This window comes from Mustela nigripes, chromosome 5 (genome assembly GCF_022355385.1).
Source record: "Mustela nigripes isolate SB6536 chromosome 5, MUSNIG.SB6536, whole genome shotgun sequence".
NCBI lineage: Eukaryota > Metazoa > Chordata > Mammalia > Carnivora > Mustelidae > Mustela > Mustela nigripes.
The window spans coordinates 22,808,754-22,832,065 of NC_081561.1; the positions used below are offsets into that span (position 1 = coordinate 22,808,754).

General features: G+C 43.8%; 1 protein-coding gene across 6 annotated transcripts in view; it reads right to left on the bottom strand.

The window, feature by feature from the left end:
* Positions 1–23,312, bottom strand: part of GPLD1 (glycosylphosphatidylinositol specific phospholipase D1) — a 56,486-nt gene that overhangs the window by 22,476 nt on the left and 10,698 nt on the right. For all 6 annotated transcript variants that reach the window (XM_059399544.1, XM_059399545.1, XM_059399543.1 and 3 more), the window contains 6 exons: positions 14,686–14,764; positions 12,779–12,876; positions 12,272–12,382; positions 11,231–11,279; positions 10,240–10,294; positions 140–247 (listed from right to left, as the gene is read on the bottom strand). In XM_059399544.1, coding sequence (XP_059255527.1) covers positions 140–247; positions 10,240–10,294; positions 11,231–11,279; positions 12,272–12,382; positions 12,779–12,876; positions 14,686–14,764 — 500 coding nt within the window. The remainder of the gene's footprint in view (positions 1–139; positions 248–10,239; positions 10,295–11,230; positions 11,280–12,271; positions 12,383–12,778; positions 12,877–14,685; positions 14,765–23,312) is intronic.

Here is a 23,312-nt window from a genome sequence, read left to right on the forward strand (position 1 = left end):
ACAGGTGTCTGCTCTCACGCGACTGCCTTCGGAGAAAGCAGGAATCCAGAAATCCAACTCAGGAAACTAAAACGTCAAAAAGCGCACTAAGGAAGTCACACTACGCTCAGCTACAAATTTTCCTCTGGGTCACACCTACATTTCCAAGAACTGAAGGTATGAACAGTCAATGATTGCACTTCTGGTGATGACTTCTCGGCCATAGAGTTGCTTGTAAATTTCCAGCAGATCTTCAACGGGCACGTACCTGAGAAAAGCATTGGAATGAAATAAGATTCTGAAATTAAAGGGAATATCGGCAGCCAAAGCAATGACCATTTACTGCAGGACTGTTCCGTGCCCGGCACTATGCAAGGGGCCCTCATGGACTCTGTATTTAATGCTACCCACAAGCCCAGGTGGCTGGTACTGCCACAGTCCCAGCAGATGTCACAGCGCACTACAGCGCAGGATGCAAACCAACAACGGACACCCCAACCCGACAGTCAGAGGCGCACTCAGAGAAGTAGAAAATGGATGTTTTGTCTTGTGAATTCACAGTTCAAGGAACAACATTTTACTCCTTGGAGGACTGAACTGTTCTCAAAAGTTATTATTATTAATTTTTGAGAGAGAGAGAGCAGGGAGAGAGGGAGAAAGAACCTCAAGCAGGCTACATGCCCAGGGCAGAAGCCGAGACGGGGCTCGATCTCACGACCCTGAGATCAGGACCTGATGGCTCCTCACCCCCACCCCAGCTTCAGAGCACACAGCGTATGGTAGAAAGCACCTAAGTCAGGCTGCCAGCTGACAGCTGCCGTTACTTCAGCTGGAAGAAGAGACACATACGTGAGACGAATGCTGAACCAGCTTCCGGCTTCATTTCTGAAGCCTTAGACTGTATCGCACAGAAATCACAACCAAACAAAACCCGATTCTAGTATATTTATAAGACAGAATCTATGGCGATGTCTACTTTTTAATTTATAAGCACACCAGAGTGTCCTCCCAACGAAAATAGCTTCAGGCTAGACAAAATAACAAGAATATTTTTTTAGATGAATCACCCCACTAGCAAGAAAGTGCAAATTTTCCAAAGGTCCAAAACAAATGGAATCTGGAAGCTTGAAGAGGTAAGCAAGTGTGGAAGCCAGCCTGTGCTCTAAGCCCTTGGAGATTTTCCGATGGCTGCGCACATGCCAGAGACATGGGCTGAAGCCTAGGAACCAGCCACAGCAGTCTGTTTCAGAAGAGCCGCTGCACTAACAGCTACAGCCTCTGCAGGAGTTTCAGCGAGAAACAAACCCAGCCAACTAAAAGGACAGCAAAGAAATTGGGCTTCATCCTGACAATCGATCGAGCAGGGGAAAAACAGATCTCCCCCGACCACTGGTAACTACTACCAGTCCTGCAAATGTCCTTTCCTGCATTCATGATGTTTCTGTAAACAGGAAAACTTCAAGAGCCGAATGTAATGCAACGTGGTCCTAGGTTCACATGCCTCGAGGCAGCCTGCAGAAGTCCAGAGAAATTCTCACTGAAGAAATGCGAGTCTATGTCCAGCCATGAGCACTTCGAGCAGCATGGGACGTGACCAGGAGAACCAGCTGAACTCCCGTAAGAGTTGCTAAAGGAGGGGGCCCCTGGGTGGCTCAGTGGGTTAAGCCGTTGCCTTCAGCTCAGGTCATGATCTCAGGGTCCTGGGATCGAGTCCTGCATCAGGCTCTCTGCTCAGCAGGGAGCCTGCTTCCTCCTCTCTCTCTCTGCCTGCCTCTCCGATTACTTGTGATTTCTCTCTGTCAAATAAATAAATAAAATCTTTAAAAAAAAAAAAAGTTGCTAAAGGACACCTGAAGGTAACTCATTCATCAGAGATGAGGAGGGTCACTACGCCACGAGGAAAAGGGCCAACTCACCAGAAAGATGTAAGATTTTTACACTTGAATGTATCTAACAACATATCTTCAAAACATATACATAGCAAGTTGAAAGAACCTCAAGGAGAAATGGAAAAAAAAAATTCACCATCGCTGGGGGAAATTTTTAAACAAATTTTTCTCTGAGTAATTATTACATCAACCTAATATAAAAAGGCCATTTTATTTATAGCTTTAACAGTAAATTAATAAGCTTACATTAATAAGGATATTGTAACATTAGGTCAAAAACTGGAGAACATCCTCTTCAAGCACAGATGGGATATTTACAAGAGTTGATGATATGCTAGACCTTAGATCAGGACTCAACGGGAGATCGCTGGCAAAGTCAGCAAAGTAGGAGGGCCCGAGATGGAGCTTGGCTCCTGGATAAAACTCGACAACACTCACATCATGCAAAGAACCCAGAAAACAACTCAAAAGCCAACAGAAGAGTGGCACCTGGGTAGCTCAGTCAGAAGAGCGAGGGCCTCTTGATCTCAGGCTTGTGGGTTCAAGCCCTACATTGAGGATAGACATTACTAAAATAAATAATTAAAACACATACACATGCGTGTACACACTCACACACACACACACACACACACACACACACACGAGAGGATAGACAGTACTAAAATAACTAAAACACACACACGCACACACACACACACCTGGCAGAGGAAACTCCACAAGTAAATGTAGAGAAGAGGCCAGATCAAGGCGAAGGAAAAGTCTGGAGACATGGGGTGACGGGGATAGGTTAAAAAAAGAAAAAAACAAGATTCACCTGTAGGCTGCTTACAAGAGACTCATAAGGTGAAAGACACCCGCAGACTGAGAGTGAGGGGTTGGACACGCATTTATCATGCAAACCTATGTCAAAACAAAGCTAGGGTAGCAATACTTATATTGGACAAATAGACTTTAAAACAAACACTAAAAAATAAAAAATAAAACACTATAACAAGAGACAAATCATAATCAAAAAGGTCCCCATCCAACAAGAAGGTATAACAACTGTAAATATTTATGGCTCCCACTACAGGAGCAACTGAGCATGTAAGTAGTAACCAGCAGAAAGGAAGTGGCTGATACTAACACAGTAACAGCAGGGGACTTGAACACCCACTCACATCAACGGACAGATCATCCGAACAGAACATCAGCAATGGCTTGGACTGACACCTTGGATCAGATGGATCTAACAGATGTAATCAGAACATTCTATCCTGAAATGGCAGAATGCACATTCTTTTCCAGTGCACATGGAACACTCTCCAGAACAGATCACTACCTCCTTACCAAACAACAAGCCTCGACAAATTCAAAAAGACCAAAGTCATACCATGCATCCTCTCTGACCACAAGTGCTATGAAACTAGAAATTACAAAAACTGGAAAGAACTCAAATGCACAGAGTTAGTTAAATAACAAGCTACCGAAGAATGAGTGGGTCAACTGGGAAATCAGAAAAGAAATTATAGTTCACACTGAAACAAACGAAAACGCAAACAGTCTCACCGTCCAAAACCTTTGGGATTCAGCAACAGGGGTTCTAAAAGAGGAGAGTTTACAGCAATACAGGCCCTACCTCAAGGACCAAGAAAAATCTCAAGTAAACAACCTAACCTTATGCCTAAAGGAGCCAGAAAAAGAACAAACCAATCCCAAACCAGTAAAAGGAAGGAAATGATAAAGAGTAGAGCAGAAATAAATGATGTAGAAACTAAACACCAAGAGAACAGATCAATGAAGCCATGAGCTTGTTTTTTAAGAGAATTAAAATTGATAAACCTTTAGCCAGACACACCAGAAGAAAGAGATTTTAAATAAACAAACCCCCCCAAAAGAAGAGAAATAAATGATACCACAAAAAGACAAAAAAACTGTAACAGAATATTATGAAAAGCTACATGCCAACAAGATGGACTACCTAGAAGAAATGGATAAATTCCTAGGAATATATAAACTACCAAAACTGAAAGAAGTAGAAAATTTGAACAGACTGATTACCAGCAATGAAATTGAATCAGTCATCAAAAACTCCCAACAAACAAAACTCCAGGACCAGATGGCTTCACAGGCAAATTCTACCAAATATTTAAAGAGTTAATACCCATTCTTCTCAAACTATTCCAAAAAATAGAAGACGAAGGAAAACTTCCAAATTCATTCTATGAGGCCAGCATTACCCTGATATCAAAACCAGATAAAGACACCACAAAAAAAGAGAACTATAAGCCAGTATGTGTCATGAACATGGATGCAAAATTCCTTGACAAGGTACCAGCAAACCAAATTCAGTAATACATTTTTTAAAAATTCACCATATTCCTGGATTGAAAGGGTAGTTCAATATTCACAAATCATTCAACACAAATTACACCATTAAGAAGATCATTTGAACAGATACAGGAAAAGCATTTGACAAAGTACAACATCCAGTCATGATTTAAAAACAAAAAACTTCTACAAAGTACGTTTAGAGAGAACGTGCCTCAACATAACAAAGACCATATATGAAAAATCCACAGTGAACATCATACTCAATGGTGAGAAACTGAGATTCTTTAAGTTCAGGAATAAGACGAGTATGTCCACTTTCACCACTGTTATTTAACATAGTACTTGAAGTCCTAGCTACAGCAATCGGACAACAAAAAGAAACTAAAGGCCTGGCACTTGGGTGACTCAGTCAGTTAACCATTCACCATGGGCTCAGGTCATGATCCCAGGTCCTGGATCAAGTCCCCGATCTGGCTCCTTACATCACAGGGATTCTGCTTCCCCACCTGCCTGACACTCCCCCTGCTTGTGCTCTCTCTGACAAATAAATAAATAAAATCTTAAAAAAAAAAAAAAAAAGGAAATAAAAGGCACCCAAATTGATAAGGAAGAAGTAACATTTTTACTATTTGCAGATGACACAATACTTTATATGAAAAACCTAAAGACTCCACAAAAAACTGTCAGAGTTGGTAAATGGATTCACTAAGATCATAGGACACAAACGTCAATGTATAAAATTCTGTTGAATTTTCATATATGAATAATGAAGTAGCAGAAAGAGAAGTTAACAATCCCATTTAGAACTGCACCAAAACCAATAAAATATCTAGAAATAAAGAGGTGAAAAACCTGTGCTCTGAAAACTATAAAACACTGATTTAAAAAAACAACAACTGAAGATGATACCAAGAAATGAACAGACATTCCAGGGAGGCTTGGGTGGCTCAGTCGGTTAAGACTCTGCCTTCAGCTCCTTGTCCAACAGGGGGGGGGCCTGCTTCTCACTTCGCCTCTGCCTGCTTGTGCTCTCTCTGACAAAATCTATTTTAAAATCTTAAAAAAAAAAAAAAAAAAAAGACATCCCAGGTTCATGGATTGGAAGAATATTGTTGACATGTAGATACTACTCAAGGCCATCTTCACATTTAATGCAATCCTAATCAGGATACCTGGGCTACTCAGGTCTTTAAGTGTCCAACTCCTGATCTCAGCTCAGGTCTTGATCTCAGGGTAATGAGTTCAAACCCCTTTTGGGTTCCACTCTGGGCATGGAGCCTACTTTAAAAAAAAAAAAAAAAAGGTAATCCCTATCAAAATACCAATGGCATGTTTCAAGTGCTAGAACAAAAGACCCCAAATAGCCAAAGCAATCCTGAAAAAGGAAAGCAAAGCTGGAGGCATCACAATTCCAGATTTCAAGTTCAAAACAGTATGATCTTGGCACAAAACAGACACATTAATCAATGCAACAGAATAGAAAACCCAGAAATGAACCCACAATTATATGTTCATTAATCTTCTACAAAGTAGGAAAGAATGTCCAATGGGAAAAAGGCCGCCTCTTCAATAAATGGTGCTGGGATGTTCAGACAGCTACATGCAAAAAAAATGAAACTGGACCACATTCTTACACCATACACAAAAATAAATTGAAAATGGATTAAAAACCTAAATGTGAGATCTGAAACTATAAAAATCCTAGAAGGGGGGCGCCTGGGTGGCTCAGTGGTTAAGCCGCTGCCTTCGGCTCGGGTCATGATCCCAGGGTCCTGGGATCGAGCCCCGCATCGGGCTCTCTGCTCAGCAGGGAGCCTGCTTCCTCCTCTCTCTCTCTGCCTGCCTCTCTGCCTACTTACGATCTCTGTCTGTCAAATAAATAAATAAAATCTTAAAAAAAAAAATCCTAGAAGGGAGTAAAGGCAGTAATTTCTCTGTCAGCCATAGCAACATTTTTCTAAGTATGTTTCTTGAGACAAGGGACATAGAAGCAGAAACAAACTAATAGGACTTCATCAAAATAAAAGGCTCTGCACAGTGAAGGGAACAATCAGAAAAGCTAAAAAATATCATATGGAATGGGAGAAGATAATTGCAAATGACATATATGATAAAGGGCTAGTATCCAAAATACATAAAAAACTAATATAAGTCAATACAAAAAACCCCCAAATAATCCAATTAAATATGGGCAGAGACATTGGACATGTCTCCAGAGAAGACATACAAATGGCCAACAGACACATGAAAAGATGTTCAGTATCAGTCATCATCAGGGAAATGCAAATCAACACCACAATGAGCTACCACCTCGCACCTCTTAGAATGAGAAGAAAAAAAAACCCACAAACAACAAGTACTAAGGAGGATGTGGAGAAAAAGGAACCCTTGTGCACTGTTGGTGGGAATGCAAACTGGTGCAGCTCCTGTGGGAAACGGGATGGGGGTGTCTCAAAAGGTTAAAACTAGAACTGCCTTATGACCAAGCAATTGCACTACTGAGTATTTACCTCCAAAACACAAAAACACTAATTCAAAGGGATACATGCACCCCGTGTTTATAGCAACATTTATTTACAATTGCCAAGTTATGGAAGCAGCCCAATGTCCATTGACTGATGAATGGAAAAAGGGGTATAGACAGACAATGGAATATTACTTGGCCATAAAAAAATGAAATCTTGCTATTTGTAACATGGATGGAGTTAGTATAATGCTAAGTGAAATAGAGACAAAAGCCATATGATCTCACTCATATGTGAAACTTAAGAAAAAAAAAATGAACAAAGGAGGAGGAAAGAGAGAGAGAGAGAGAGGGGAAAACCAAGAAAGAGACTCTTCACTGTACAGGACAAACTGAGGGGGATGGGTGGGGCTGGGTGAAACAGGTGGGGGGCATTAAGAACACACTTTTGATGAGCACTGAGTAACAGAATTGCTGAATCACTGTATTGTACACCCAAAACTAATGTGACACTGCATTTTAACTACACTGGAATTAAATTTAAAAACTTAAAAAAAAAAAAAAAGACTCCACAAATTTCATAAGAACCTAAAGAAAATAAATATGTGAGTAAAAAGTAATGAAAGAGAAAATGAACACATAATAGAGAGGATCAATAAACCCAAACCCATTCTTTACAATAGTGAAACTGAAATGTATTAGATGAGACTAATTGTTGAAAAATGCAAGAAATGTCAGGATCAAGATAACAAGGGAACACGAGTCCAAATAAGGAAAATAGACAGTAAAATATTAAGAACAACTTCAAGGCACAATCTTTAAACATTTAGATGAAATGGAAAAACCCTAGAAAAACAGAACACCTTAAGAAGAAATTGAAAAACTGTGTAGTCCTATAACCATGACTGAAGTTTTTAAGAAGTCCCTGTAGAGAGAACAGCAGGCCTAGATTGCTTTTCAAATTCTACCAAACATTCAAAGTGTTGATCTTACAGAGACTTTCAGAGAACAGAAAAGAACTTTCCTCCTGATATCATGAAACTAGCATAACCTTGATACCAAAACCAAACAAGGACAGAAGAAAAGAAAATGATAGCACAAACCCACCCATAAATAAAAATACAAAATCCCAGGCAGCGATAGATGCAACAAATATTAAAAAGGAAATATACTATTGCAAAGTTGGTTTTGTGCCAGGAATTCAACTTGATTAAATATTGGCAAATAGATTAGTACAATTGCTATATTAACAGATTAAAAAAGAGGGAACTATTTCAACAGATGCAGAGTAAGAGTTCAATACACACGAAGTTAATTCATAATAAAAACTACCAGCAAACTGAAATAGAGGGAAACTGCCTTAAGCTGATTAAGGATATTCACAAAAACCCAGGGCAAACACTGTGTCTGATGAAATTTTGAAAGCATTCTCTTTAAGGTCACAAACAAGGTAAGTATGCTCAGTATCGCCACTTCTATTGTACTGAAAACTTTATAACTTTCTTCTTTCTGCTGCATCACACAGGCTAAAGACTGAGAAAGGAAAAGTAAAATGGTCACAATTTGTTGATGATGCACTGTGAGTATACAGTAAATTCAAAAACATCTCTGGAAACATTAGAATGAATGAGGGATTTTAGAAATGTTGTTAGAAGCAAAAATCAAAGTGAGAAAGTCACTTGCATCCTACACAGCAACAATCAACTAGAAAATAAAACTGGTACTGAAAGTTACCATTTACGGTGGCAAATAAAAAGTCTCTGCAACAAAATTGAACAAAACATGTAAGACCTTGAAGGGAAAAACTTAGACAAGTTTAGTTAAAGTCACTAAAGGGGGCTTAAATAAAATATATAGCATAGTGAGAAGACTCAATATTTTAAAGTTAATGCTCTTCCAATGGATCTCTAGATTCAATACAATTCTAATCAAAACCCCAACAAGATCTTTCTTAGAACATGGCAACTTGCTCTTCTCACTTTATTTGAAAGAGCCAAGGCAAAAGAATTGGCAAGGTATGTCTGAAGAAAAAGGATAGGCTGAGAGACCAGCCCTACTAGATGTCAAGATGTATTATAAAGCCACTGTAATTTAAAAAAAAAAAAAAACAAAAACAGTATTGCTCATGGACAAGTAGATCAATACAACAGAATAGAAAGCCCACAAATGGACCCAAATACATATTAAGTTTTCTGACAGAGAGGGCCTTACAGACCAGTGAGGAAAGGGGAGACTGTGGATAAGTGTCCTGATTTGGGGACTATCTATGTTACATCTACAGAAAGGAAATCAGATTCTTTCTCAGAACATACAAAAAGTTAACTCCAGGTAAGTGAAAGACAAAGTTTAAAAAAATAATACCATAAAAGCTTTTGAAGGCCAAGGAGGAGGAGAATGACCTCATCCCCAAAAGGTAGGGAAGGATTTCTTAAATCAGATATCAAAAGTACAAATTACAAAGGAAAAGGTAGAGTCAACTACATGAAAATTAAGTTCTGTTTATTAAGATACATCATAAGTTTAAAAAAAGTCCCAAAGTATAAAAAGATATTTGTAACAAATAAATGATAAACCAACCAAAGATTGGAAGCCCTAATATACAAGGACCACTCACCAGTAAGTAAAAAGGCCAAACCAACCAACAGAAAACTAGGCTAAAAGCTAAACAAGATGTTCACGGAGTATCAAACACAGATGATCCATAAAATATGAAGGAACTTTCAGCCTCATTAATCACTAGGAAATGCAAATGAAAACTTCAGTAAGAGACCAGGACACACCAAACAGACTGTATTTTAAGTTGGACAAGACCAAGTCCCGGAGAACGCAGGGGAAGTAGATCTCCCACATACGCCCGAGGACAGGGTCCGCTGAGAAGGCCGTTCTGAAAGCCTCGGCTCTGATGCCGACTTCGCGTCCCGCCCCAGGACTCCCTCCCAGTTCTGTGTCTGGGGCTGAGGGTGAGAGACCCCCCCTGTGGTGCACAAACGTAGGAGATGTTCACAGCAACACCGCCGGTAGAGCAAACACACACGCTCCGCACTAACACCTCCGTCCCCGCAGGAGTGGAGGACCATGTGGCCCATCCCGGTGTCAGACAGCCACACAGCAGGGAAATCTACCATGGCCCAACAGACACAGGTGACCGGACCTCGGAACCAGATTCTATTTATCTGAAGATTAAAACCACATTCCATTTTGTATGGGGACATATCCATATGTATTCAGCTCTAAAGAGAAGCAACAAAACAATTAACAGGAATCCCACAGGAGCGGTTTAGAAGAACGGGAGAGAATGTTCTCGGTGGGAGAGAACTGGAGGCGCTTAGAAGACACCCAGAAGGCTTGGCTGTGAGCCAAGTGTTAGCTACATGGGAGCACGTGATCTTTTTTTTGTAAATATGGACTAGATATGGTGTCAGTCACAAGTTCAAAGCATCTTAAACTGTCCTCATCTGCAGTTTTGCTTTTCAAAATTTATAAATTTTTGATGCCTGAATGCATCGTAGGCTGCATTTTCGTCGGGGATAAAAAGGGTCCAGCTTCTAAGCGCCATTTAGGGAACACACGTGTAAGCATAGTTGTTCTTACCAGCGCCGTGCGAGGTAATTAAAATTGAACTCGAACTGGCTCAACACATCTCCTCCTAAAGCACGAGAAAAATATTTACATTTGGTGGGTCAGCGACAACACTCGGCTTCTTTCCACAGATCTGCACAGTCAGGCGATGAGTTCACTACCTTGCCCGCATGTTCTGCTCACTGTTTTAAGTAAAAGCAGATCTCAAAGAAAAAGTGATCATTCATAGCTTAGCCAGTGAGACTTGTGAATTAAGAAACACCCAGATAACCAAAAGTTTTTCACTTGAAGGAAAGATGAACCATAAAATTTCTTTTAAAATCCCATTCATCGTCTACTTTGGCTATTTCAATAATTCATGGCAGGAAAAAGACAGAGGTACCAAGTTAAAGTAAGGGCAATCTTAGGTAATGAATTTTAAGCTAATATAAGGGTAAAGCTTTACTAAATTAGGACATATGCCAATGATGAACTGTAATTTTTTTTTTTTATAAAGACATACAACTTTTCGGAAATACATCTCTATGGCAAATGATATGCTGTACTCTTAATGAAGTATTAAAATAGAAAGCTAGGTAGTATATGGACTGGCAAGCTGTGATTAAAAATATGTATTTTACTTTAAATACTTGGTTTTTTAGTATAAGTTGAAGTTGACACACACAAACGAGAGAAAGATACTGTGGGAGCCCACCACAATCTGCGCACGTCTCTGCCAGCAGCCACTCCCGGAAGCTTCTCTCTCTTGCTGTCTAGACACCTGCCTGGTTATTAGCCATTTCCCAAAGTGACTGAATACGCACCTCATAGAGTATGAAAATGAGACTTTTGCTCAAGAGAACAACACAGCCAGTCCTAATGCAGCATGAGATGGTCTCAATTAAGGAGAGAGGTTTTTCAACAAGGGGCGGGGGGTTGTAATACAGATTTAAGGTACAGTAGTGACTCTAGGACAAGGGAGACGGAACCATGGCAAAACAAACTTGGCAAACGTAGACAGTACCGAAATCGCCCGCCGAATGCGCTTCGGAATAGGAGCCGTGAAAGTCAACCTGAGAAAGAGAGAAAACCGATTGTAGCCCAAAGCCCACCCCACAGCCGCGCCGGGGGAAGGAGGTAAACGCCTAACCCGGTCAGTGCAAAGGGCCCATAACAGATGCACTTGATTTTTTAAAAAAATGATAATTTTATTTTTTTGTTACAAATTTACAGTGGCAGCTGAGCCACATATTAGCGCCTGGAGGCAAAGCTCTTGCAAACCTTTGCACCGCTGGGGATAGAGACACAGTCTCCAGTGAGTCCAAGGGTAAGCTCTGCACAGAATGGGTCCAACGACAACTGGGTACCAGGGAGGCTTCCAGAAACAAGGGCGCCATTTCGGTTCAGGGCCCTGGCATTTTCATATAGAAAATGGGGGGGGGGGGGAGCCAGCATGGGGAGATGGGCGAAATGGGCACACGGGAGTGGGAGGTTATGGAGTGACTGAGTCACGGGAATGAAGGCACAGCCCAGGGAGGACCGGGACTGGCCGTGTGGGGGGCTGGGTGGTGACGGGGGGTGGGGGGTGGTGTGGTTGGGGGCGAACACGGCTGCACACAGCTGGAGGATCGCCACGTCGCCCACCTGGAGCTCACGCGATGCTGTGTCAGCCACACGCAAATAAGAACACGTTTTGGCATGTTAGAAAGGAAAATTTTAAAAGAACAAACACATGGAGCGGTTCCTCCCGAGGAGAAGCTCTTCGTGTCCTTATTAAGACACGCGACTTGCCCGGAGCGTGAAATTTCACAAATGCTGTTTTGCGAGGGCACAGGACAGCACACTGACGGCTGACTTCGGTGCACGTCGGGGTCCTGCCCGCAGGCCGACCGTGCAGGGAGCCCGGGAAGAAGCGGGGTGGGGAGGAGGAGCTGGAGACGGAGGGCTGCTGGGGCAGGAAGTCCTGCTTGCGTCCACATGGCCCTGCGTGACCTCGAGGTCTCCTTCCCGGGCTTCCTCCCGGGCAGGACGGGACCCTCCCCTCGAGCCGCCCACGCGCACTCACGGCGCCCATGGTGCGAAGGAACCCCTGCTCGATGCCCAGGCTGTGCCAGCTCACGTCCGCCGCCATGTGAGAGGTAACGCCGAACAGGAAAGCCACCAGTTTCTCCGTGTCCTGCCAACGAGCAAATGAGAGGGACGGCGCTGGGGTTATTTTGTAAAAGTCCGATTATGGTGTCTAATAAGGAGAGTTCCATCCCTGAGCCTTCACAGCAATACAGAGGCTGGTACTCTGCAGTTTCTAGTGACAAAACCCAAGGACTTGTGGAGAAGTTTCGGGGTGCCTGGGAAGTGCTTTCAGAGGAATTACTCTTGGCACAGAGGCGGCCAGGTGACCTCCTGCACTTCTCCGAGTAGTTTGTTCAGGTCTTAACCAACTGCATCCTGGGCTTGGCAATGAAGGTACAAGGGTGAGCAGCCCGGAGCCTGGAGGGGGGCGACTGGGTGCAGACTAGGGGTGGGGGTCTGGAGCGGAATTTCTTCTCGGCTCTAGAGGGCCGGCCATGCCTACCTTCTCCCAGGGAAGCGGGTAGTTCTCTCGGATATAATGGACGCTGGCGTTCAGGAAGGGGGTCCAGTGCGTGCTCTCGGACACATCGTGGAACTTTCCTGGTGAGACAAAAGCAGGTGTCGGGAGTCTGTCCAGAAAAGCTGGAGACGTCTCTTCCTTCCCTTCCAGCCTCCTGTGTTCTTCCGTTGATGTTCAGAGGAAGCCTCTAGAACAGAAGGGCCAGCTGGGAGGGAGAGAGAAAGCTGGGACTGGCTCCCAGCATCTGGAATCACGGGGGCTGCTGGGGGGTTGGAAGGGTTTTCCATTTCTGTGCTAAAGGGAAGGAGAACACGGCTGTGCAGGGTAGTGGGTGGAGGGTGCTGGAGTTGGTGGGGGGCAGTGCAGGTGGGGGGCAGGGGGTGGGAGGGGGCTGTCAAATGTCACGAGGGGCCACGGAAACCAAAACACCAGAGTTTAGATCCTTCTGTTGAAATAGTTTTGCTGCCACTAAAGTCAAAACATTCTTTTTTTTTCTAAGATTTTATTTATTTGCCAGAGGGAGAGAGATCACAAGTAGGCAGAGAGGCAGGCAGAGAGAGAAGAAGGGAAGCAGGCTCCCCGCTGAGCAGAGAACCCAATGTGGGGCTCGATCCCAGGACCCTGAGATCATGACCTGAGCCAAAGGCAGAGGCGTAACCCACTGAGCTACCCAGGTGCCCCTAAAGTAAAAACATTCTAACCATTGGCTTTTCTTGAAATGATTTTCAAAGACACCAAAACTAGAAATTTGATCTGCTCTAAAGTTTTCAAGATAAAACTTACAATTCCTATTTTACAGAATTCAGTAAAAATCCCAAATTAAGGGTAATAGCAGTTCTTTGGATAAACCTCCCCTTCACCAAATTGCCAGATTAAGCAAAGTTTTTGTTCCCTCTGTAATCCTAGTGACGGAGGCCAAAGGAAGCCTGCCCAGGAAGCCTGCTTCTCCCTCTGGCTATGCCTCTCCCCCTGCTTGTGCGCTCTCTCTCTCTCTCTCACACACAAATAAATAAAATCTTAAAAAACAAAACACTGGGATAATGGCCATGACCCTGAGACTCCAAATATAGTTTCCGTGATGACCAATATACTGGATGTCTTTCATTTGTCCCTCCAGACCCTTTGTCCAACCTGCTCTGCCCTGCACGGTGCCCCTGAAGGGACCAGCCCGACTGGCCCCTTTGCCCCCCAGCTTTGGTTGGGTTGGGTCCAGCCAATGTGGAGAACAGAGACGAGATCAGGGAAAAGGAAGGGAAGTGGGGGTATTCGTTCCCCCAGATCCCTGACTCAGGGTCCCGGGGGCCGGCTGCAGTCCCTGACTGAAGGCCTGGCCCCCACAGGGGCCTTCTCCCCTCCCCGCACCGTTCCTGCAGATTTCTTACACCAGGCCCGTAGCTCCTACAAAACACCCCCCGATTCTCTGTCAGAGCGCACCTTCCACGCCCACGGGGTCCTGATACTCCCCCCAAGCCCAGGTCACTGACTCCACTGCCTTAGATCTGCACACCACTTGACAAAATAATATGCATTAACACCAACAAAGTCCGGTAGAGGCAAGGGAGGCATTATGATGATCATGTCCCAGGCGTGGAAACACTTCCTAACGGTCACAGGCTACTAGCACAGCAGGAACGCGAACCCAGACCCTCCCACCGCTTTCAAGATCTTTTCTCTTCTGCCACAAACTAGTAAATTAAGGACACACAGGATCGTGAAAATGTTCAGAATTTTACGCTTAAGTAGTTAAGGTTTGGTTAAGTGAAAAATGTAGTTATGTGAACCAAGTCAGTGACCAAGGACAACGGAAACACGCTGTTGGAGTTCTGTCCTAGCTGCTCCTGTTAACCAAGAGGAAGCGGCATCACTGGGTCTGTGAGACTCGAGCTTACCTCTCTCGCAGATGCTGGGGTAGAAGGCATCAGGGAACACGGCTCCAGCCTGGTACGCATCCTGGTGCTTAAGTAACAGCTGGTGAAGAGGAAAACAGAGATTAGGGGCAAGAGGCAGCAGCCTGGGGAGGGGACAGGAGGAAGGAGTAAGTAGGCACGTAGTAAAAACTCGGGCATGATCCAAGACGATGCCCTACAACAGAGAACCTCAGGTTCTGTCCAAGCAAACACAGGCTGACCAAAAAGGACCAAAAATCACTCATTTGATTTCAGCTCCTTTCTCTGGCCACTAGCAAAGCAGGATTTCTGCAAGGCTAGCTCACTGACAGGTTTGTGGGGAGATTTTCAGCGATCCAGTGAAAAGTGAGTGCATTGGCATAGAACACACACACGAACACACACACGAACACACACACGAACACACACACGAACACACACACACACACACACACACACACACTCTTACACCGCTGACCCCTGAACACAGATCTGAACCACATGAGTCCATGCAGATGCAGATTTTTTTCACTAAATATAGTGGAGTAGTAGAAATGTATTTTCTTTGTATGCTTTATTAGAAGGATATAGGATATAATTCATATAACCTCCAAAGTAAGTGTAAGGCTTCCGGTCCACATTAGTAGTTAAGTCTGGAGGGAGTCAAAAGTTACATTTGGGTTTCTGACTGCCTGGGGATCAGCGCCCCTAATCCCAGTGTTGGTTCAAGGGTCAACTATATATATATATATTTATAAACTGATCTATTCACATATAAGTTTATAGTTGTTACCTGTATTTCACGGTCAGATGATGTCTTTGGGGCTCTTAGGGGGGTTTAAAAACTCCTTTACCTTTTAAAATTGTAGTAAAAGTAGATGGTAAAAGAACATTATACTTCAGGGTGGCTGGGTGGCTCAGTCAGTGAAGCCTCTGCCTTCGGCTCAGGTCATGATCCCAGGGTCCTGGAATCGAGTCCCACGTGGGGCTCCCTGCTCAGCGGGAAGCCTGCTTCTCCCTCTCCCTCTGCTGTTCCCCCCACTTGTCCCTCCCTCTCCCTCCCAGCCCTATGTCTTTCTCTCTCTCTCTCAAATATGTAAAATCTTAAAAAGAAAAAAAAAGAAAAGAAAAGTCATTATATTTCAATGTTCTCCTTGGTTGACTGGCTCACTCATTCCATTCTGACCCCCTTCAGGCGGCGCAGCTGTGGCCACAGTTCCCAGACTCCACACGCAGCCCCCTCTCCCCTTCTCCTTCCTCAGCTCGCAGGCGGGGCAGGGGCCCGGGGCTGCCACCGGGAACCCTGCGGGCCAGCTCTGCACCAGGCTCTGGGAGCCCTTCCTGGACGCTCTGCCCCGAGCCTGCTCTTCCAGAGCTCAGAGACCATCAACACCCAGTTCTCCAGGTCTGCGGGGCGCTCAGCATCAACTAGCCGAGGGGTTTCCAGGATCCACAGATGAACTCGGATTGCCAAAGTAAAAATGTGCAGCCTCAGCCTTTTTTTTTTAAGTATTTATTTAACTAATCTCTATCCTCCCCCCCCTCCCCCGCACAACCTGGGGCTCAAACTCATAACCCTGAGATTAAGAGCTGCATGTTCTTCCAACTGAGCCAACCAGGTGCCCCTAAGCTTTAAGATTTTATTTGAGAAAAAGAGTGTGAGAGAGCGGAGAGCCAGAGAGCACGAGCAGGCGGGAGCGGGAAAGGGCAAGGAAGGGAAGGGGCTCCCCCGCTGAGCAGCGAGCCAATGGTGGGGCTCGATCCCAGGGTCCTGAGATCCTGACCTGAGCCGAAGCCAAATGCCCGACCGAAGCCACAGGTGCCCCACCTTAAACTTTGTAATTTATTCATAAGGACTGAAGAATCCCCATGGCCGCCACAGTGTGTGGCTCAAAGATGCACGTCTGATCGAGAGCTTTCCCTTGGGGGTTTTCAGGCTGAACGCTGGAGGCCTGTGTCCCCCCACGTGGAGAGAGACCACCACCCACCTCTGCGGGCAGCTCTGCTCCAAGCGTCATCAATTACATAAGCCAGTGGCGTCTCTTTTTTCTCTAAAGATAGCTTGCAAGTTGCACTTTGGTCACTTAAAAATAATAATTAACTTTATTGACTATTTACCTTGCTTTGGTCTTGGCCACTTTATATGATTAAAACTTGTTGAATCTGCATTTCTAGGTGAAGAAGATGCTACTATGTAACACTGAAAAATAATCTGAAGTAAACTCTGAAAAGTAAATGTGTCAGCAAAATAGGAAGCTGCTGTGGGTGGGGACGAAGTACTGGGGGACGATGGCTCCCTTAGAGGGAAAAATGTATTTCTAAGCTACAGAAATAAGAGCAATAGGATGTTGGAATCAAAAGAGATCAAGGAAACAGAACAAAGAGCAAGAAAACAGACTCAAGCCCACACCACGTACAGTGGCATGAATGAAGATGGAGTCCCCAGCCGGTGGGGTCGGCACAGCCCCGGCGGTGGGGTTTCCCTTCCTGGTGGGACCCAGCGTGGCCGACGGGACACGGACGTGAAATTAACATGACCAACAAGAGGTTCCCAGACGGCTCACGGGCTTTAGGCCAAAATATATAGAACGTGAATCAAAGAGTTAAAGGCAGAACAGGAAGCCACAGAATGAGCAGGACAAAACTAAAAGGAATAACAGCATAATCTTGAGTGGGAATGATTTTCCCAAGGAAGGCGTACAGGCAGAAGCCATAAGAGAATAGAATGATGCACTTAACGACACAAAAATTGGAGCATTCTGCACGGTGAAGAGCATGAGAAGCAAACTGAAGAGAAAACTGAATCATTTGACACATGATGGGGCAGGTAAGTTTAAGAAATCATCCTTACGCATCGAATGTACAGAAATGAGCAAAATGTGCAGAAATGAGCAAAACACGTAAGTGATTCACAGAAGACGTAATAGAAATAGTTGATAAACACCTGAAAGTATACTTAACCTCATTAACTAAAATGCCAATAAAGTAACAAAAACACCATTTTCCACCTACCAAATGAGCAAAAATGAAAAAAAAATTGTAAGTCTGCTTCTCCCCCTCCCTCTGCTCCTCCTCCTGCTTGTGCACTCTAATAAATGTGTTTTTTAATAAAAAGAAATTTCAATGAAGTACACGAGCAACAGAGAATATTAAGCCTTCCTCTGTTGTAGAGGTCTTTTCTGTTTCATTTTTTCCCCCCCTTGGTTTCTGGGCCAGAAGGACTCAGGTAGCCGTGTCAGAACTGAAGGTTTTGCCACACGTGGTTGGAGACACTGGTCACAAACGAGGAGGCGGAGCACAAAGGATATACTGAGAATGATGGCCGGGCTTCTCAGTGTTGGAGAAAGGGGCCACAGATGCGGGCACAGAGAAGGCTAGAAGGATTCCTGTGGCGCAGGCCCCTAACTGGAAATATTCTTGCGTGAACTCACGGTTTTAAATAAATAGGCAGATAAACAGACGCAAAAGCCAACTTGAAGCAGAATCTGGGACAATGTCAGCGTCACGATGAATGATAATGTAACATAAACGATGAAATAAAAATCCATGAATGTGCATATATGAATGGGGAAGAAGGAATGGCTCTGTAACAGTAGAAAGCCAAGAAATGTAGGAAGAGTGATGGAATCAGATAAACAATTTGGCAACCATCATAATAATTATTTCAGGCAAAAATTAGAAAGATGCTACAACCAGTGGCTAAAACTTCATGAGAAACAGGATATTTACATCAAGATCTCTCCCCACAAAATATTTACTTGCTAATTAAAAAGCAGAAAATATTAACTTTCCGTTGTAAAAATGTGAAGACCTCCTCTCAACCAGGTGATAGAAATTAACATCACTAGGACTTCTGTTCCCAGGAAGAGGGAACAGATGTACCTATTCCTCTTGCTAAGCTAACCCCGGGCGTTGTACACAAAATGAGCATAAGAAGCCCGTGAGAGTGGAGCTGTCTGGGAGCTCAGGGCCAGAAGAAGACACTGGGGTCAATCCTCTGGGCTTTCTTGTTGCCTCAGAGATCCCAAACTGGATACTAGGAAAGCATGCCAACCTAGAAACTCTAATGGGCATAAACCAAACACACACACACACACAAAGCCACAACAAAAGCCTGCTTTCTCTAACCCTAAGACCAGGAAAAGGGCAGCCTAGCAAGACAGAAAACTTTAAGACAACCACCTTTTACTCCAACCGAACATCACAGAAAACATTGAGGCCCTACCCTCACCAGGACTTTCACCTGTCCCCCGTCCCTAGCCCTCCGTGTCAGTGGAGACCATGGGGAGAGCCTGGGCCTCGGGTCCCAACTGCAGTAACAGGGCGCCTCTCCCCATCCCCCCTGGGTGGGCTCAGAAGAGGCCCTGGGGAGGGCAGGAAGTTCACCACCACGAGGAGACACGCCACCCCCGCCCCGCCCAGTATCTGTAGAGGCCACAGAGAAAAGCAATAATTGGGCACTTCTACCCCTCCCAGCCAGAGAGGTGTCCGTGGAGGTTCAGAGGGAACCTTGACTTCTATCCTGAGTTGGCAGTCAGGAGAGTCAGGAGGTGGGTGACCCTCCCCATTCTGTTCCCTTCCCAAAGAGGTGTCAGAAGAAGTCAGCTAAAACAAAAGGTTTCAGGGACGCCTGGGTGGGCTCAGTTGGTTAAGCAGCTGCCTTCGGCTCAGGTAATGATCCCAGTGTCCTGGGATCGAGTCCCACATCGGGCTCCTTGCTCTGCAGGGAGCCTGCTTCTCCCTCTGCCTCTGCCTGCCTCTCTGTCTGCCTGTGCTCGCTCTCCCTCTCTCTGACAAATAATAAAATCTTTAAAGAAAAAAAAAAAAAAGGTTTCAGTAAGATCCAGAGTCTCATAACCTAATGCCTGAAATGTCCAGGTTTTAATCAAAGATCACTTATCACACCAAGAACCAGGGATCTCAGAAGGAATGAAAGGAGATGCCAATAGAGGCCAACACTGAAATGGTAGAAATTTTAGAATTACCTGGCAAATACTTTAAAGCAGCCATCATAAAATACTTTAGTTACAAACATACTTGAAACAACCCCCACCCACCACCACCAAAATAATCTCAGGAAAGGAATATTAAAGAACCACCCAATGAAAATCTTAGAAAGGAAAAATTCAGCATCACCAAAACAGTACACTTGACCTCATGAACCTGCTGGTACGAAGCAATAAGAATACAGCATCGCTTCTGTGTTCTGTGAGTTTCTGTCAAAAGAGAACCTGCATGGGGCGCCGGGTGCCTCGGTCAGTTAAGCGTCTGCTTTCAGCTCAGGTCATGATCTCGGGGTCCTAGGACTGAGCCCCGCATCGGGCTCCCAGCTCAGACAGAAGTCTGCTTCTCCTTCTCCCTCTGCCCCTCCCCCAACCCCTTGTGCTCACCCACATGCGCTCTCAAGTAAATAAACCAAATCTTTAAAAAAAAAAAAAAAAACGGGTGGGGGGGCGCCTGGGTGGCTCAGTGGATTGGGCCGCTGCCTTCGGCTCGGGTCATGATCTCAGGGTCCTGGGATTGAGCCCCGCATCGGGCTCTTTGCTCGGCGGGAGCCTGCTTCTCTCTCTCTCTCTCTCTGCTGGACTCTCCGCCGACTTGTGATCTCTCTCTCTGTCAAATAAATAAATAAAATCTTAAAAAAAAAAAAAAAAAAGTAACCTGCAAGGAGGAATTAGCACATGAAACCAAACTAGGGTGCATTTGACTGTTATTGGACTGTGCCCTTTCCAAAATATCAAGGTCATTAAAGACAAGGGAGGCCTGAGGAACTGTTCTAGATCACATGGTCCTGGAGCAGTCCTGGAACCAGAAAGAAGATTCATTACTGAGACAACTGGAGAGATTTTAATAAAGCCTGAGGACTGGGGGAGAGGGAGAGTGTTACTCAATGTTGGTTTCCGGACTGTGATTATTGTGCTGTGGCTCCACAGGAGTGTCCTCGTTTTTAGGAAATACACGATCATAAGTTAAAGGATAATGGGCACTACACCAGGAATTCTCTAGAATTGTCCAGGGGAAAAGAAATCAGTGTGTATAAATAGTGTGGAATTGCATGAAATCTCCGGCCATGAGAGACTCCATTTTCATTCCAACTAACACACTGAACTGGGCCGGAAGCAGCAATTCTTTGACAAGCGGTTGGTTCATAAGATTTCAACAGAGCACCTGGCATCTGGATCAGATGAGGACAGCAGAGTCAATAAATACACAGCAGGACGTTGGCTTGATAGCGGCGATAATCGGTAAGACAGTCATCACAAGTGGTTCCACTGGTCAGCACCAATACAGCAGCATTCTTTTCTTCTCTGCTTTATGTAAATCCTGTAATTCTCTCTTCCTTCTCGTAAAATCCCCTTGCTTTCCCTGCATGAGTTGGACACTTTTCTGGTTACTCTGGAATCTGTGCTCCCCTGAAGTGCAATTCTGAGACACCAAATAAAGACCTTCATTCCTTTCCTGTTCTACCTCCTTCCCTTGGGGGACAACAGAGAGGAGGAAAGGCCAAATATGCCAATAGAGGACCTACAGGAATATGGCAAAGGGTGTATAGAGATTGCCTAACTGTCCAGCTTTTCTATGGGTTTTTAATTACTTCCAAGTAAAAAGTTAAAATATAAAATGGGCTGAATAAATTACGATACAGTACGGTAATAGAAAAATATGTAATTGTTCTAATTGATTCTCAACATCTTTTTTGACATGGAAAGATATCACCAATATATTCAATGAAAAGTAGCAAGTTGCACAGTGTGTAGAGTGTAATTTGGGGGGAAGTACTAATAAATTAAAAAACAATGTCTAGAATGATATAAAGCCAAGCGTCAACATCCGTTGTCTGAGTGTTTTACAGCGAGCATCTCTCAGTTCTCTAGTCACAAAAGGACAAATCTCTCCTGCAGGCAGGAGGAAGCGGGGTAGAGAAGACAGCACCAACCAAATAACTACCGTTGTAGGATTTCACGGTTAAAATAGCAAATTATGTCTATTTTTATAGAAATTAAATCTATATAGTGAATCCAACCATCACAGTAGGAAACTAGTAATCAACTATAAAAAAAAAAAAAAAAAACCTAAGGGAGAAACAAAAGGACACTAAACGACATGCTAGTGACATTGGATGGTCAATGACGAAGTCAGAGAGGAAATGAAACAACACATAAAGACACACAAATGACTGAAAATCCTTGTGGGGACATCTGGCTGGCCTGGTTGGTAGAGCACAGGACTCTAAGGTCTCAGGGTCATGAGTTGAAGCCCCATGTGGGGTATAGAACCTACTTAAAAAAAAAAAAAATCTTTGGGATAGGAAGGAAGCTTACAGTAGTACAGGCCTATTATAAGAAACAAGAAAAGTCTCAAAAAAGCAATCAAATCTTTATCCAAAGGAACTAGAAAGAGAATAACCAACAAAGCCCAAAGTAAGTAGAAGAAAGGAGATAATAAAGTTTAGAGTGGAAATAAGTGAACAAAATTATTTTTTATCAATGAAACCAAGAGTTAGTTCTTTGAGAAGATAAACACGACTGATAAACATTTAGCCGGACTCCTCAAGAAAGAGCAAGCACTCGATAAAATCAGAAAAGGTGAAATAACAACCAACACCACGGAAATACAAAGAATTATTAAACAATACTATGAAACGTTACGTAACAAATTGGAGAAACTAGAAAAGAGGGATAAATTCCTAGAAACATACAATCTGCCAAAACTGAACCAAGAAGAAAAAGAAAATATGAACAGACCAGTTATTAGTAAAAAAACTGAATCTGTAATCAAAAAATTCCTCAACAAAAGTCCAGGACCAGGGGTGCCTAGGTGGCTCAGTGGGTTAAAGCCTCTGCCTTCGGCTCAGGTCATGATCCCAGGGTCCTGGGATCGAGCCCCGCATCAGGCTCTCTGCACAGCGGGGAGCCTGCTTCCTCCTCTCTCTCTGCCTGCCTCTCTGCCTACTTGTGATCTGTTTGTCAAATAAATAAATAAATAAATCTTTAAAAAAAAAAAACAAGGCCAGGACCAAATGGCTTCACAGGTGAAGTACTACCAAACATTTAAAGAAGAATTCATCCCTATTCTCAAACTATTCAAAAAAATAGAACAGGAAGGAAAACTTCCAAATCCATTTCACAAGGCCAGCTTTACCCTGATTCCAAAACCAGACAAAGACAACACTAAAAAAAGGGAATTACAGGCCAGTATCCCTGACGACCACAGATACAGAAATCCTCAACACTTATTACCAAACCAAATTCAACAGTGTGTTAAAAGGACCACTGACCATGATCAAGTGGGATTTATTCCTGGGATTCAAGGGTAGTTCAATATTCTTAAATCAATGTGACATATCACATTAAGATTATCTAAAGAGCTCTAGAAAAAGAATCTGATACAGTACCTTTGTGATAAAACTGTCAGTAAAGTGGATTTAGAAGAACCATGCTTCAACATAATAAAGGTTTCCATGAAAAACCCAGAGCTAACATCCTTCTCAATGGGGGAAAAACTGAGAGCCTTTCTCCTAAGGTCAGACACAAGACAAGGATGTCTGCTCTCACCACTTTTATTCAACAGAGTACTGGAAGTCCTAACTGCTACTATCAGACAAGAAAACAAAAGGCATCCAAACTGGT